General features: G+C 43.3%; 2 protein-coding genes across 2 annotated transcripts; one reads left to right on the top strand and one right to left on the bottom strand.

The window, feature by feature from the left end:
• The first annotated feature begins 552 nt into the window (after nt 1–552).
• On the top strand, nt 553–7,128 carry fbxo31 (F-box protein 31). The gene is made up of 9 exons (XM_011607307.2): nt 553–1,066; nt 1,596–1,667; nt 2,353–2,429; nt 2,562–2,729; nt 2,831–2,905; nt 2,993–3,102; nt 3,277–3,430; nt 4,954–5,306; nt 5,534–7,128. The coding sequence occupies exons 1-9, from the start codon at nt 649–651 to the stop codon at nt 5,754–5,756; spliced, it is 1,650 nt and encodes a 549-aa protein (XP_011605609.1). The 5' UTR covers nt 553–648; the 3' UTR covers nt 5,757–7,128.
• Nucleotides 7,129–11,478: 4,350 nt separating this feature from the next.
• Nucleotides 11,479–12,639, bottom strand: LOC105416920 (liver carboxylesterase-like). Its single transcript, XM_029842065.1, has 3 exons — nt 12,502–12,639; nt 11,744–11,891; nt 11,479–11,658 (listed from the first exon to the last, which is right to left on the bottom strand). Exons 1-3 carry the CDS (start codon nt 12,637–12,639, stop codon nt 11,489–11,491), a joined length of 456 nt encoding a protein of 151 aa, XP_029697925.1. The 3' UTR covers nt 11,479–11,488.
• Nucleotides 12,640–15,564: the final 2,925 nt, after the last annotated feature.

The following is a 15,564-nucleotide window of genomic DNA, read 5'->3' as shown; positions in this document are numbered from 1 at the left end:
AATTTGATTAGCTTATTTCACAGATCATTGTGTATATGATTTACCTAACACTTGTTGGCCTTGCGGTTGATATTATTGATTTAAAACTGTATATTATAAGAATCATTTGACAAGGGATGAAAAAAATTCTAGAATTGGCTCAATTTTTTCCCTCTTATTGGACACAAAGACAGAATGCATTGTTTGCAAGACTAATTGCACAACACAAAGGCTGAATACTTCACAATAAGTAGATTTACTTATTGTATAGACAACATCAACGCAAAGGTACGGTAGTTTGTAACTGATGCGATTACAGAATAGAACTCCTAATGACTTTTATTGGCAGGGCTCTTAAAAATACAATTAAAGATTACAACCATCGAGAACTGCCAATCATATTTTCACAACCATAATGATTATGTATTATACATGATGTTTGAATTTTTATGGTACAATACCTATACAAACATCTTTTTAAAATAAAAATTTCAAATTAACCATAGTATTTTGGTTACGTGTGATTTTATTTGTTTTGCTTTTGATGCGGTGAGCAGCGTCGCTGCGCCTTGTACGTGCGCGCCTGTGACGTCAGAAGGAATGTGTCCGCCACACTGCAACTGATAGATGCAATCTCGTGATGTAATGGAACCCGTTTGGTGACTTCCCATGGCTGTTTGCGCCAGACTTTGCGGTGTGGGGCAGTCGCGAAGGTGCAGAAGGCGGCAGCGACAGAACCAGCAGGATCAGGGCAGCGATTCTGACATGGACGAGGAAGGAGAGGAGCGGATCGTCGGTCTACGGCAAGTCGGCGGCGGCATTGGAGGCCCGGACAGCGGCGTCGTCACTGCAGGGCCGAGTGACGCTTGTGACTGTGGCGGCGGTCATGTCAGCAGAAGAGACTGTCTGGAGCGGACAGCCAAGGGATTCCCACACCCGCAATTCTTAGCGGATCTACCGCCGGAGCTTTTAGTGGAGATATTCTCGTTGATTCCTGGGACGGCGCTCCCGAATGTTGCCCTGGTCTGTAAAAAATTTAAACAAATTCTCAAAACCGAAACCATTTGGAGACGGCGCTGCGTCGAAGGTTAGTATAGCTGTGCAGAGACGCAATTCCAATCTTATGCTTCCAGACGAGCTCTGATCTGGTTCCTGGTGTTTTGGAGTACGCTGCTATCTGCACACAGAGGTGGTCCCTCGGAAACGTTCCCCCTATAATTGATCTGCTGGCGAACCTTGGAGGAAATTGACCTCTACATTCAACTGCTGCTTAAAATAAAACATAGAATAGACGCTCTTCCCACTGTTTATCAGGGCACACTACCCTCTTGTCATAAGTTATACTTTGTATAGGTTGCGACTATACTAATTTCCCCACGGGGATGAATAAAGTACATCTTAATCTTAATCTTAAATCTGATAAGCAGTGTTGGTCTTGTACCTTCATTGCTTTAGGCAGTTTTTTTTAAGTCCTGTTTCAAATTTTGCACATATAAGAACTTTTATAAACCTGACGTACATGTCTGTTACGGGGCGAAATGTGTTCAGTACAGTTGACATCCTACACCTTAAGTCTGACTAGCAATGCAGTAATAGCATTTCATTTTCATTTTCAGAGTTTGGTATGAAGGATGACCTGAGGAAGCTGGAAGTGGGCGGGGTTTCCAGCCACGACCTCTACGTTAAACGTGAGTTTCGCTGCAGAGAAAATACTTGCTGTCATCGGTTTAATGGAAATCCTTCCTGTATTCCACATGATTTATAGACACACTCAGTGATCCACAGCATTGATGGCAGCTTACAATGTGAACGAAACACAAACCAAAGGAAAGCGGTCACACTTTTTCACGTGAAAAATCTGCCAGGCAAAGTTGCAGGACAAGTCATCTAATGGTCCAGATTATTCTGACACTTTGAGGTGGACCTGTTGTGGTCCTGGTGGCTGTTGCACACATGGCCTTTGTTGTGCCTGTCCAGGTATCAACCCAAGAGTGAAATCAGGGCGCTTTATGAAGCTCCTCCCGGACTACGAGCATATGGACTATAAAGACGTGTACACACACTGTAGGTACAATGGCCTCGGAGTGCAGCATGAAGGGCTGCGTGAGTGCGGCTCTAGCTGATTTAACCCGTGACCACAGTGGCCATGAAAATTCCCGTGACCACAGTGGCCATAGAAAATTTCTCCACTGCATGTCTTTTGTTATATTAACAACAAAATAGGAGGTGGTCTTTAATTAGTCTGTGTTTCTTGTGTTTAATGGTGGACAGGAGCACTTTAACATGCCTCTTAACACCTGCTGTGACAGTCATGCAGCACATAGGGAATAGAGACAGCAGAAATTGATAAGTATTGGATGTTCTCTCTTGCAGTACTTCATCCATACAGACATATCTTGGGTTTATGGCAGCCTGATATAGGGCCTTATGGTGGATTGCTCAATGTTGTGGTAAGAAGAATTTAATACAAATTATAAATCTTATTAAGGTGGAATAATAATTTATTAGTTATGCTTATCACAGCCCTTGGCAGGGTAACATTTTGCTTGAGTAAGCTGGCAAATTGAATGTCTTTCCCTCAGGTGGACGGGCTCTTCATTATTGGCTGGATGTATCTGCCACCTCACGACCCTCGCGTGGAGGATCCCATGAGAAGACGGCCACTCTTTCGTATACATTTATGGGAAAGCAAGAAGGCCACGGTGGAGTGCATGTATGGACACAAGGGTCCCCATAAAGGAGACATACAGGTATCGAAGACATGGCACGAAGATTACTCTGAGCTTTAAATACGCTCTGATTGAGGCTGGAGGCTGATAATTGTATGTGTGTCACGCTGCTTTATTTTTAGACAGTCAAGAAGGATGAATTTTCAACCAAATGTAACCAAACGGATCATCACCGCATGCCGGGTGGCAGACAGGAGGTGGGCCATTCAGATAACAAATAATTCTTCTTTGTTACAAAAAAGGATATTCTATTTAATTTCATTATTTTATGTGTGTTTATCTAGGAGTTCAGGACATGGCTGGAAGAGGAATGGGGCCGAACTCTGGAAGAAATCTTCCACGAGCACATGCAGGAGCTTATTCTAATGAAGTTCATCTATACCAGTCAATATGAGTAAGAATTCTTTTTACTTAACAACAGTATATCCCAGCACAAAGCTCCAAATGCCAAGGGCAAAATTTAGGTCTTATCTCAAGACATGAGCGCAGTTGTGTCACAGGTTAATGTTTAACCCAGGAGCTGGTGCAAAAGTCAGTGAATCTTATTGGCCTTTTTTTCTTTGGACAGTAACTGTTTGACATACCGGAGGATCTACCTGCCCCCTGCGACTCCTTCTGATCTGCTGCAGCCAGGACTCTTCAAAGGCACCTATGGCAGTCACGGGCTAGAAATTGTCATGCTCAGCTTCCATCACAAATCTGCAAGGGCAACCAAGCTTACTGTGAGTATTAGGGGGAATGGAAAGCCAACAAACAAGTATGAGGGAATTTTCCGGTGAAAAGTTTTATTCTCTATAGAAATATGAAAGGGCGGTTGCAGCTCAGTCTGTTAAAAACTGGACTGAGAAGGAGAGGGTTCTCGGTTTGAGCCCCAGTGCAGACAAAACATGGAAGGTGTTCTGGTCGTAAGGGAAGGTGCCAGAACACTGCTGAGGTGCCCTTGAGCAAGATAGTAAACTTACAAATGCTCATATAGGGCTCTGATGAACTGGCAACTCATCCAGGGGTGGACCCTGCCTTTACCCATTGTGTACCCTCCTCATGACCGCCGAGATATAAATGTTACTTATTTACTATCGTGTAAATCATTTTGGTCAGGCCATGGCCATGTCAAACCACAGCTGTGAACCACGTTGCTCACTTGCATGTAAGAACTTTTTGCAACAATAACGCTTTTAACCAACTGAGAATGTTATTACAACAGCTCAACCCATTTTTGTCGTCATTTAGTTTCTCATTCATTCAGGTCGTCCATTTAGGTCTAGTAGAGAGCCAGCTGGACTGTTAAAAGAATGTGGGAGATGTTTCTCATCTGACTAGTATGGAGAGAGTTGAGACTCCAGCCGCTTTCATACAAGCCAAAATCCTATTTAGGCATGATTTAACAAAGAATAATATTACTCATCTTAAGATGGCATATTTTACTAAAAATTCAAATGATTTCCTCAGAACATTTTTAATTCAACCACAGAAATTTACTAAAATTGGTCACCGAGTTTGTTTGTTTGGTTGTTTTTTTTCAAATGCATCGTAGCTCATGCCTTTGATCAGCTGGGTTTTGCAGTTCATAGAAAGATTGGTGTGATTTAACCTCATGCCATAAGACTACAACCATGACTTGATTTGGTAACAACCATATCATGTATTTCTTATTTTCTTTTTTGCAAAGATAAGATTTTAAACATTTACCAATAGTTATAATTCAACACCATTACCGGTAGTTTCATTTGATATCTTATAACAATGGTTAAATATGTATTAGAGCCCTAGCAGCCTGCATTAAATCAAAGACAATAAAAGTGTATCAGTCATCCTGGTGCACTCGGAAGATTTTGTGTCTTTTTGTTTAAAAAAAACAAAACAAGTTTTCATTTCCTTTTGCATGACTTCTCAGATCTGTGCATTTTTGTTGTGGGCTGCAAGGTTTTTTTACATCAGTATTCTGATAACAGAGCTGATAAGAAAAGATTATATTGTCATAATCCAGCATTTTATCAATGCCTGACTAGTTTTTATTGGTAAACAGTTAATGATCAAGGTCATTATGGCGCAAAAATGTTATTCGCAATAATTTATAGAATGCATGTAATTCATCCACCTCACATGACTTTGTATTTGCATTTAGCTGCAGGTGATGTGATCAAATCCTGTACAATGTACACTGTTACACCAATATCGGCAATATCGGTGTAACAGTCAAACCCTTTTTCTAGAGGTACTAAGTCTCAATTTGATGTCACTGCAGGGGGACCCGAACGTTCCTGCGGGACAGCTGACTTTGGAAATCAACCTGAGTCGGCCTGTAGTCCTCCCAGACCTTGAGCAACTGTGCAACATAGAGGAGCTCTCCCGCTTGGTGCTGGGCATACACGAGGAGGTCCACAGAGAAGCAGAACAGCAGGCCAATCACACAAAAGAGGGGGCCTGTGGTAGTGACAGTGCAGAAGACGAGGTGGACGCAGACCACGGTGCCTGTCCAGGCAACTGCCAGCCTGGCCCCAGCAGCACAAGTGCACATCAACATGATGATCAGCCCTTCGTCTTGCCCTTGGGGGTTACAGCTCGCAACGAAGTGTATCCTCGAACTTGCAGGAAATGGTAAAATTGAGTGAGAACAGTTTGAGCAGGCATGAATGAGTTTATTTTGGATGTAGAAATAAAGGGAATATGAAATAAATTTTGTGTTCTTAAATATGTGAGAGCGAGCGAACTTGGGTGTATATGTTGGAGTCAAGGTTGGAGTTCAGAAAAGACACCAGGAGGCAAGTTATGCATCCAGGAGGTCAGACAGTAATTATTACATGATTCATTTCTCTCCCTTTCAGCTTCTATGGGACAGGTCTGATCGCTGGGCATGGCTTCACGAGTCCAGAGCGTACCCCGGGGCTTTTTGTGCTGTTTGACCAGGACCGCTTCGGTTTCATCTGGCTGGAGTTGAAGTCTTTCAGCCTCTACAGCCGTCTCACAGACCAGCTCGCCCATGCACACGCCCCAAACATGGAGCGCTTTGAGGACATGCTGCGTAACATGCAGTCGTGGACATCCTGATGCGTCCCTAACCCATAGCGGCCACCACCATTTGTGAAGTCACCTGTGTTCTGCGCTGACAATGTTGCCATCACAAATGTTTAATTTTCTTGGTTTTACCTGTTTTCCAAGCCCATTCTCTTTTATTGTGTAACTGAGCTAGTTTATATTGATCTCATCACATACAATGCCAACAGGCCATGGTACGTCACCCATATTGAGCATGATTGAAGGTGACATTGAACTTTATATTTATGTATTTATTTATTTATTCCCCGCTGGACAAAATTAATAATATTTCTTATTATAAAGGCTCAAACTGTATGTGCCTCTGATTCTGTAATCATGTCTGTACTTGGTAGTGCTTGAAGAAGAGAAATGAGTCCAATGTATTCTGCCATGTAGTATTATACTAATTTTAGTGCCCAAATATATGAAACAGCATGGTGCATTTTAATTAAAACAAATCCCGTTGAAACTCATAACCAATATCTAAACACATTTTCACGAAGCGGCATGGTTGTTTTTTGGGTTTTTTTGCTTTCAAACCTTTAGAAAATGTCAGAGCATCTCAGGCGTCTCAACAGAACTCATTTTGCTATTTTCTGATTAGAAAATTCTGATGGTGATCAAAACATCCATGAGGAGATGGGATTTTTCTGGAGTTTTGTCAGCTCATCCTAGCAAATGTGCTTTATTTGCCCTTTGAAGACTTGTCTTTCCAGAAATTAAGTGTTTCAACTCATGGTCCTCCAGCAAACATCCTTTTACTGTTGTTATTACACAATTTGTAATGGTGAATTGTACCGCAGTAGAATATAATGACTGGACTGGAATTATCCTTCCAGAGCAAACGTCTTTTAAGTTTTAAGATGTATTTGACTTATTTGTTTAAGTTGATTACCATGACGTTTACCGGCTTAAAAACTGCAAAGGTGTTTTCCTCATTATCTTGGACGTCAGATCAGACGAAATAGCAGCTCCAAGTACTGAGAAAGTGTCAGTATGTAACATTAAAGCCTGATGGTGTGACGCCCAGATGCTTTTCCTACTCCAAGTGCACTTTTCTGGGCAGTGAAAAGAATAACATAAAACCACTGGCCAGTACTTTTCTTTCAGGCTGCAGCTTTACTAACACCTTTCCAAAAAAGTGGCTGCTGAAACAACAACTTTTAACATTTTTTTAAAATTTGTAATTTAATCCAGTCTTTTCAGTTAGAAGCATGTGCCCTCTTGTTTGATTATAATTTTGAAACATGCATTAACTTGTTTTCCAGGATCATATGTTATAAAACAACCTAATTTTGTCCTCTGGAAATGCGAACATCAGACTTCAGGGAGCTTTTATGCTTAAGCGCTCTTCTCAGTAATAAAACAAAGACAAACCAGAAAATGACTTGTTTTTCTTTCTTTTAAAAAAAACAACAAAACAAAACACTTACATATACCGTAATTACTTAATGATAAGGAAACTTGTTGGCAAGGATTTTCTCTTTTTCCAGTGTAATACTGGGACCGTAGTGTTCTCCCTCTGAAACACCCTTGGTCTAGCCCAGGGTAGCACTTTCACTGTCTGGGTGTCATGCAAACAACAGCCTTGTGCTGTTCTGCTGTAGAATATGCCTGCTTAGTATGAAGCAGGTCATATGCATAGAAACTTGGCCTCAATCTCAACAAGACCTGCAGGATAGTGACCGGATTTATCAGGACACACCCTGTTCACCGCCTCAACCAGACATTCACGGTCTTTGCACAAGCTAACGACACCTGCTCCACAAACACCCTGTCACCCAGAAACAGCTGTGTTCCAGCTTCCTTGCACTCCACCGCAGCCCTAAAGACCAGGAAAAGTAGGTGGTAGAGACAATGGAGCAGCCTTGGGAACCAGAAAGTTCTGTGGAGGAGGACAGGCATCATCATCATCAACAAATTTCTCACTACCAACCATGACCAACTTTGGGCTGTCCGAAAAGATAGCTCTGCCCAGTATTTATATTTTCTCATGTCCCAGTTCGCACATATTTGTTTCTGCCCCCTTTTTAGATATTTTATTATCTTCTATTTCATATTGAGTTTGTATACCACATACCCTTTTGAGACTGTTTCTCCCTTTTTGTGATAACAAGCTGCTGTGATGTTAGTGTCTTTCTGGGGTTAATGAAGCAATCTGCCAATCAATCTTTATTTATATAGTGTCTGTTACAATCAAAATTGTTTCTAGGCGCTTTACAGAATCCCAGGGTCTGACCCCTAACAAGCAACAATGGCAAGGAAAAACTCCCCTGTAACAGGAAGAAACCAGATACTCGAAGTGGCCCAAGGGGGTGTTAAACGCAGTCTTCCACTTGGTATGAGATGGTATGCGTTGCGAAAGTCCAGCTTAGAAAAAATCTGCACCTTGTGGAGAGGACCAAAAGCCGCATCGAAGAGGGGTAACGAGTACTTGTTTTTCATTCAGGGCTCAATAATCTATGCAGCGGTAGAGGGAGCCATCCTTCTTTTGGACAAAAAAGAACCCTGCTCCCACAGGGTGGAAGGGCGGATCAGGGACTCCCCGATGTATTTCTCCGTCGCTTCCTGCTCTGGCCGGGAAAGGTTGTACAGCCGACTCGAAGGTAGTGAAGCTCCTAGGAGAAGGTCGATGCCGCAGTCATAAGGGTGATGAGGGGACAGAAGTAGCGCATGCTGCTTGCTAAAGACTGTGCCTAGGTCAAGATATTCAGCAGGAACCAGGGAGGGTTTGGACCCTGGTTTGTCAGGTCACTTTGGGTCTAATAAATTTTGCCAAGATACAAGAAATGAGAGAGACTCCATCCTGGGTGGGATGGACACCGCCACTTCTAATCAGACCAGGTTTTCCCCAAAAACTGTTCCAATTGTCTACAAAGGACACCTGGTTTTCGGGGGCACCACCGTGACAGCCAACGATGAAGCGATGACATGCGACTAAACATTTCATCGCTGGCCCTATTGGGGAGGGGACCAGAGAATGCTACGGAGTCCGACATTGTTATTGCATAATCACAGTCCATCGAAGGGCATGTGTCTTTTCCTCTCTTCTCCACTTAACAAGGTTGCTGCTGTCTCTCTCCTGCCACTGAGTGGCTGACGTTAATATAACACCTTGATGAACAGTGCTTTAAACACTACATTTAACCCATATGTACCCTTATGTTTTGCCCATAAATCCTTTAAAACAAAAACAAAAACTAATCAAAAAATTAAAATAAGAGAAGTTATTTACAATACAGCCTCGGTTTAACATGAGTGGGCTTTGAGATTTGGATTTCCCCTCCATTTTGTCATTCTCCACTGAAGTCTATGAGGAAGAGGAGAATCTACTATCACACAAACTACAGTTTTCTATTGTTAAACGTACCAGTACTTTATAAAATGACAAAATGTGACAGAGGGGTTGTGGGTAAAGGGATATCATGTCTTTGATCTTTGAACAGGATAGACAATTTATTTTTATTTTTTTAAAAACACTTCATAGAATTTGAGCTTTGGGATGAAAGGACAGAGTCTAGCATAGATCATTTTTATCCAGTATTTTTGAGGACTGGGCCATGATGTGGCAAGTATATTTGTAGAATTTGGAGTTTACTTCATTCTTTTCTTTGAACTTTTCTGCAACATAAACTTTTTTTGGTTAATATTGTGACGTGGTGTTTTCTTTACCCACTGAGGAGGCGCATTGTGGAGCTATTAGGTCAACCTCCAAATTGAATGCTAGATACAGGGAAAAAAACTAATCAATACTTTAAGAAAAGCTTGTGCGCATGGAATCGATCATGGAGACTAAAGGTATCAGTGGTAGTTTGTCTAAGATATTTCTTACGGACGGAATTTTTCCCCAAATTAATAGGTAGGAATGTTTATTTTGTTGTCATTAACTCATTTTCTGTTTAGACAGGCTACAGAAGAGCAGGACAAGCGGCCTAAAATTCAGTCAAGGGTGACACCAAGGAAGGAAACAAATAAATGCTGTGAATTGCACTGTTCAGAGGAAGCTGCCTCATAGGAAGGATGGTGAGCCTCATTGCTCCACCTCAATGGCTGTGCCTGGGTTCAGCCAAAAAGCTTTGAAAAGAACAAGGCAATACACAGGCAGTAAAGGACAGGAAAAAGTAACAAACGCCCTTAACACATATGTTTGGGGTACATTCCCATCTGGTCTTTCAATCACATATTCAGCCTGAATTACAATAAAGGAAGCTGATTTCATTATGTTAAACATTAGTTTCTGTTTTTTCAAGACCATGAAGTCTTTACAGAAAATTAAACAACAAATTGGTGCATTCAAATTAATATATTTATTACTCCCTTGTTGTGCCTGAGGAAAAGTTGACCGATTTGTCTCATTTACTCTGCTTATTGTTGCACACAAAATTGGAGTAACAATATTTAATTATTTTTTCAAATATTTTATTCTTAGAAGATAAGTATGAAGATAAGATGTATAAGTAGTTTGTATACACTTGCTAAAACAGACAGGAAACAGCTAATAACTGCTAAAGATATGTTTGAGAGGATATCCCCAAACTACTTGTAACCAACTATTTTTAATTCATCCTGCACAATCATCAACACAATCATCCTTAGCAGATGTATGTGTTGCCAGTGTCACCAGTGTTTTTAGTGTAAATCACCATAGTAATTATACACTGTCTCTCCTAATCAGACCAGGTTTTCCCCAAAAACTGTTCCAATTGTCTACAAAGGACACCTGGTTTTCGGGGCACCACCATGACAGCAAGCAATGACAGGCAACTAAACATTTCATCGCTGGCCAGACTAGGGAGGGAACCAGAGAATGCTACGGAGTCCGACACTGTTTTTGCGTAATTGCACACCGACTCTATGCTACTTTTGGTGACTTCCGACTGACGAAGCTGGGTGTCATTTGCTCTGACATGAATAATAACTTTACCAAATTAACGTTTACTTCTCGCCAGTAGCTTTAGATTTGCTTCTATGTCACCTGCTCTGGCCCCGGAATGCACCTATCTATGGTCGCTGGAGTCGGCTTCATGTAGCGCAAAACAGAGTCGCCAATTACCAGGGTCGGTTTCTCAGCGGGTGTGTCGCCGAGTGGGGAAAAATGATTAGCCACGGGAAGCGGTTGGTGGTGCACCGGGGGCCTTTGGTTTGGGCTACGCTTCCTGCAAATCCTCGCCCAGCCGCCCTGGCTAGCAAGCTGCTCGGTCTTTCCGTCCAACTGTTCTATATTTACTTTGATTTTCATGACTTCAAAAAATGTATTTTATTTTGACATTGTGGAAAGGCATCATGGCCAAATGAGTACAGGACTGAAATGTGAAATGGAGTGTCATTTCAGAATATATAAATAAATTTAGAACTCAGTGTGTCCCGTGTCTTTTTGCTCATTGACATCCTCTGGAAGAATCTGAGTCAGGACAACTAATTTGTCTTTTTTCAAACCCTGAAAAACATTCTGGTTCGTTGCATCAATTGCCAGGTAGTCCTCTTTGTCTCCATACTTTGGCCAGTGGACAAGGCCCTGTCCATTAGGAGACCTACACACATGCACATCACGAGAAAATTATCGTGTAGTTTTTGATGAACTCATTATTTTTAACAAGTGATTGTAATTCCTACCCTGTACGAGCAAAGTTGCCCCAGTAGCCCATCATGATTTTGTCCAACCGCTCATCTTCTTCACTGCATGCACCTCAAATAAAAATGTTGTCTTGAAATTCTTTGAACCCTAAAAAATGGCAGGAAAAATACTACCACTGATAGAACTTACTGCCTAATTTGATGTGAGAAACTGTAAAGCAAAATCCAAATACAGAAAATATTTCATCTCCATGGCCACTCTTAACAAAGCTTGGTCTTTTATCTTTTAGAAAACTGGGGGAATGCTGAAATTCATACAGGTACACAGGGGCACCAGCATCTATGGAGAATAAAAAATAAATTGTGCTTTTAGAGTTATTATATTACTTTTACACTGTGACAGTTGTGTTTCATTTGTGACATACCTCTGTGAGCATTAGCAGTCTTAATGGCAGGAATAACAAACACCACATCTCCGAGCACCTCAATGAGTCCATCTCTGTTTTTCACACGATCTTCTCCAGTTCCAGTATATTCATCCAGAATCTGTTTTCGGAGTTGTTCATCTTTGGGCTGGAGGAAATAAGCAACATATCTCTCAGAGGTTTGAGCAAGATACTAAAAATCACTCAGGAGACATCTGGCAGTCTTACATCAATATCTTATGGACTAATGTGGAGATCAGTCAAATCTTTGATGTTTACCTGAGCAAGTAAAGAACTTCCTTCATGATTATTGACCCCGGTCATAAAAGGCACAGTGAGAAGTTGGTGCTGAAGGAACAACTCTTCTACGCTGTTTTTGAGGAAATATCCATCAGTGATTAAAGGATACTTCACTGCTGTTCCCTTAAGGGAATATAATTTGTAAAAAAAAAAAACACACGAGGATTTAAAAAATACACATGAAACAATCATTGTTTTCCTGCAGAAGCTCACCTTAGCTATGGTCAAAATGGTTTCCATGTCCACGTTCTTGAAGCAATCAGCTGTTTTTACTGTGCTTTCAGTGCTACAGCCAGATACATTTGCAAACAACTAGATAGATAGATAGATAGATAGATAGATAGATAGATAGATAGATAGATAGATAGATAGATAGATAAAAGTAAATCAATGCTATTATTTGAATAAATGTTATATTAATATTGATATTATTATTTTAGATTGGGAAATTCATTCACCTGCAATGCAGGCTGAGGATCATCTTGAACTAAGAGTTGCAAAGCAGCAGTGCCACTCTCAGCAATAGCGTGGTGGAAAATGTCCTCAGAAAGCGGTGAGAGCAGCTGTTTACCAAAAAACCAACATGAAATGAACATATATTCCCAAAGTACTATAAATCGTGCATGGGTAATACACGGATAAGGTGGCAGCCCCTCCCTGGGCTGCCACCTTATCCCCTCCCTGGGCTGCCACCTTATCCCCTCCCTGGGCTGCCACCTTATCGTGGTGGAGGGGTTTGCGTGTCCCAATGATCCCAGGAGCTCCGTTGTCTGGGGCTATATGCCCCTGGTAGGGCCACCCATGGCAAACAGGTCCTAGGTGAGGGATCAGACGAAGCGTAGCCCAGACCCCCCCTGATGATGAATAACAACATTGGTACCAAGTTTCCCTTGCCCGGATGCGGGTCACCGGGGCCCCCTCCTGGAGCCAGGCCTGGGGGTGGGGCACGTTGGCGAGCGCCTGGTGGCCGGACCTCTGCCCATGGAGTCCGGCCGGGCACAGCCCGAAGAGGCAACATGGGACCCCCTTCCCGTGGGCTCACCACCTGCAGGAGGGGCCAAGGGGGTCGGGTGCATTGTGTTTTGGGTAGCAGCCGGAGGCAGGGACCTTGGCGGTCTGATTCCCGGCTGCACAAACTGGCTCTAGGGACATGGAATGTCACCTCTCTGGTGGGAAAGGAGCCTGAGTTGGTGCGCGAGGTTGAGAAGTTCCGACTAGATATAGTTGGCCTCACCTCGACGCACGGCAAGGGCTCTGGAACCAGTCTTCTTGAGAGGGGTTGGACTCTCTACCACTCTGGAGTTGCCGATGGTGAGAGGCGACGAGCAGGGGTGGCAATTCTGGTTGCTCCCCAGCTCAGTGCCTGTGTATTGGAGTTTACCCCGGTGGATGAGAGGGTAGCCTCCCTTCGCCTTCGGGTGGGGGGACGGATCCTGACTGTTGTTTGTGCCTATGCTCCAAACAGCAGTTCAGCGTATCCACCCTTTTTGGAGTCCTTAGAGGGAGTGCTGGAGAGTGCCCCTTCTGGGGGCTCCCTCGTCCTCCTGGGTGACTTCAATGCTCACGTTGGCAATGACAGTGTGACCTGGAGAGGTGTGATTGGGAAGAACGGCCCCCCTGATGGTGGACACCAGTGGTGAGGGATGCCGTCAAGCTGAAGAAGGAGTCGTATCGGGCCTTACTGGCCTGTGGGACTCCTGAGGCAGCAGATGGGTACCGGCGTGCCAAGCGGAGTGCAGCTACGGCGGTTGCCGAGGCAAAGACTCGGGCATGGGAAGAGTTCGGTGAGGCCATGGAGAACGACTTTCGGACGGCCTCGAAAAGGTTCTGGACCACCATCCGGCGTCTGAGGGGGGGGAAGCAGTGCACTGTCAACACTGTGTATAGTGGTGATGGTGTGCTGCTGACCTCAACTCGGGATGTTGTGGATCGGTGGAAGGAATACTTCGAGGACCATCTCAATCCCACCAACACGCCTTCCAGTGAGGAAGTAGGGCCTGGGGACCTAGAGATGGGCTCTCGTATCTCCGGGGCTGAAGTTGCCGAGGTAGTCAAAAAACTCCTCGGTGGCAAGGCCCCGGGGGTGGATGAGATCCGCCCAGAGTCCCTTAAGGCTCTGGATGTTGTAGGGCTGTCATGGTTGACTCGACTCTGCAACATCGCGTGGACATCGGGGGCAGTGCCGCTGGATTGGCAGACCGGGGTGGTAGTCCCTCTTTTTAAGAAGGGGGACCGGAGGGTGTGTTCCAACTATAGGGGGATCACACTCCTCAGCCTCCCTGGTAAGGTCTATTCAGGGGTACTGGAGAGGAGGGTCCGCCGGATGAAATGTTCGAGAAAAATAAACAAGATTTAAAACTTGTCTGCTGCAACACATAACAGGAAAGCAGAGATAACAAAAGCAAAACTTTGCATCTCACAGAAACTCATGGTGCTCCTCTTCGTAGAGAGAAAATGAGCAGGATTGTGAGCTGTGTGTCTCCTTTTATTATTCAAGGCAGGAACTTTCACCGAGACAAGGCAGAATGCAGATTATGCAACAGGCCCCGCCCAGTAGTTGTTCACATTTGTTCTGCTGACAACTGATATGTATAGCTAATGTGGGTCAACGGTTGTTATTTTTTCACACAGTTTATGTAGAAGTAGGCATGAATAACAATTTAATTGGCTTTTCATTTAATAAATTATTTACACACACACACACACACACACACACACACACACACACACACATATGTATACTGTATATATAGTCAGGTGCAGACTGTGTGGAGATGCCCCTGAGACAGTGGTCCCAGTGGTGATTGGGACACTAGTGGCAGTAACACCCAACCTGAGTAGATGGCTCCAACAGATACCAGGAACCACATCAGAGATCTCTGTCCAGAAGAGTGCAGTCCTAGGAACAGCTAAGATCCTGCGCAGACTCCCAGGCCTCTGGTAGAGGACCTGAGTTTGAAGGAAGGAGGCACTGCCCAGGAGGGCGAGGAAGAGTTTTTTTAAATATATATATCACAGAGAGCATATTTATATACAAATGTGTGTGTGTTCGTGTGCGTGTGTGTGTATTTGTATGTGTTTCAATTTCATCTGGCTGGAGTTGAAGTCTTTCATCCTCTACAGCCGTCTCACAGATCAGCTCGCCCACCCACACGACCCAAATGTGAAGCACTTTGAGGACATACTGCGTAACATGCAGTTGTTGACATCCTGATGCGTTCCTAACCCATAGGGGCCACCATCATTTATGAGTCACCTCTGTTCTGTGCTGACAATGTCGCCATCACAACTGTTTTTTTTTTGGTTTTACCTGTTTTCCAAGCCCATTCTGTTTTATTGTGTAACTGAGCTAGTTTATATTGATGTCATCACATACAATGCCAACAGGTCATGGTACATCACCCATATTGAGCATGATTGAAGGTGACATTGAACCTTATATTAACGTATTTATTTATTCCCCACTGGACAAAATTAATCATATCTCTTATTATAAAGGCTCAAACTGTTTGTGCCTCTAA

The sequence above is a fragment of the Takifugu rubripes genome, chromosome 9, assembly GCF_901000725.2.
Source record: "Takifugu rubripes chromosome 9, fTakRub1.2, whole genome shotgun sequence".
Lineage (NCBI taxonomy): Eukaryota > Metazoa > Chordata > Actinopteri > Tetraodontiformes > Tetraodontidae > Takifugu > Takifugu rubripes.
Note: the sequence above shows the minus strand (reverse complement) of the source record. Positions and strands in the feature narration are given on the sequence as shown.

What these genes read in the sequence shown, in the direction of transcription:
- fbxo31 (XM_011607307.2), top strand. Translation starts at nt 649, where the DNA reads ATGGCTGTTTGCGCCAGACTTTGCGGTGTGGGGCAGTCGCGAAGGTGC. An exon ending in CAAGGGCAACCAAGCTTACT is followed by an intron (nt 3,431 to 4,953) that starts GTGAGTATTAGG and finishes ATGTCACTGCAG; the next exon opens with GGGGACCCGAACGTTCCTGC. An exon ending in CCTCGAACTTGCAGGAAATG is followed by an intron (nt 5,307 to 5,533) that starts GTAAAATTGAGT and finishes TCTCCCTTTCAG; the next exon opens with CTTCTATGGGACAGGTCTGA.
- LOC105416920 (XM_029842065.1), bottom strand. Translation starts at nt 12,639, where the DNA reads ATGTTCATTTCATGTTGGTTTTTTGGTAAACAGCTGCTCTCACCGCTT. An exon ending in ATCCTCAGCCTGCATTGCAG is followed by an intron (nt 11,892 to 12,501) that starts GTGAATGAATTT and finishes TATTTCCTCCAG; the next exon opens with CCCAAAGATGAACAACTCCG. An exon ending in GACTGCTAATGCTCACAGAG is followed by an intron (nt 11,659 to 11,743) that starts GTATGTCACAAA and finishes TATTCTCCATAG; the next exon opens with ATGCTGGTGCCCCTGTGTAC.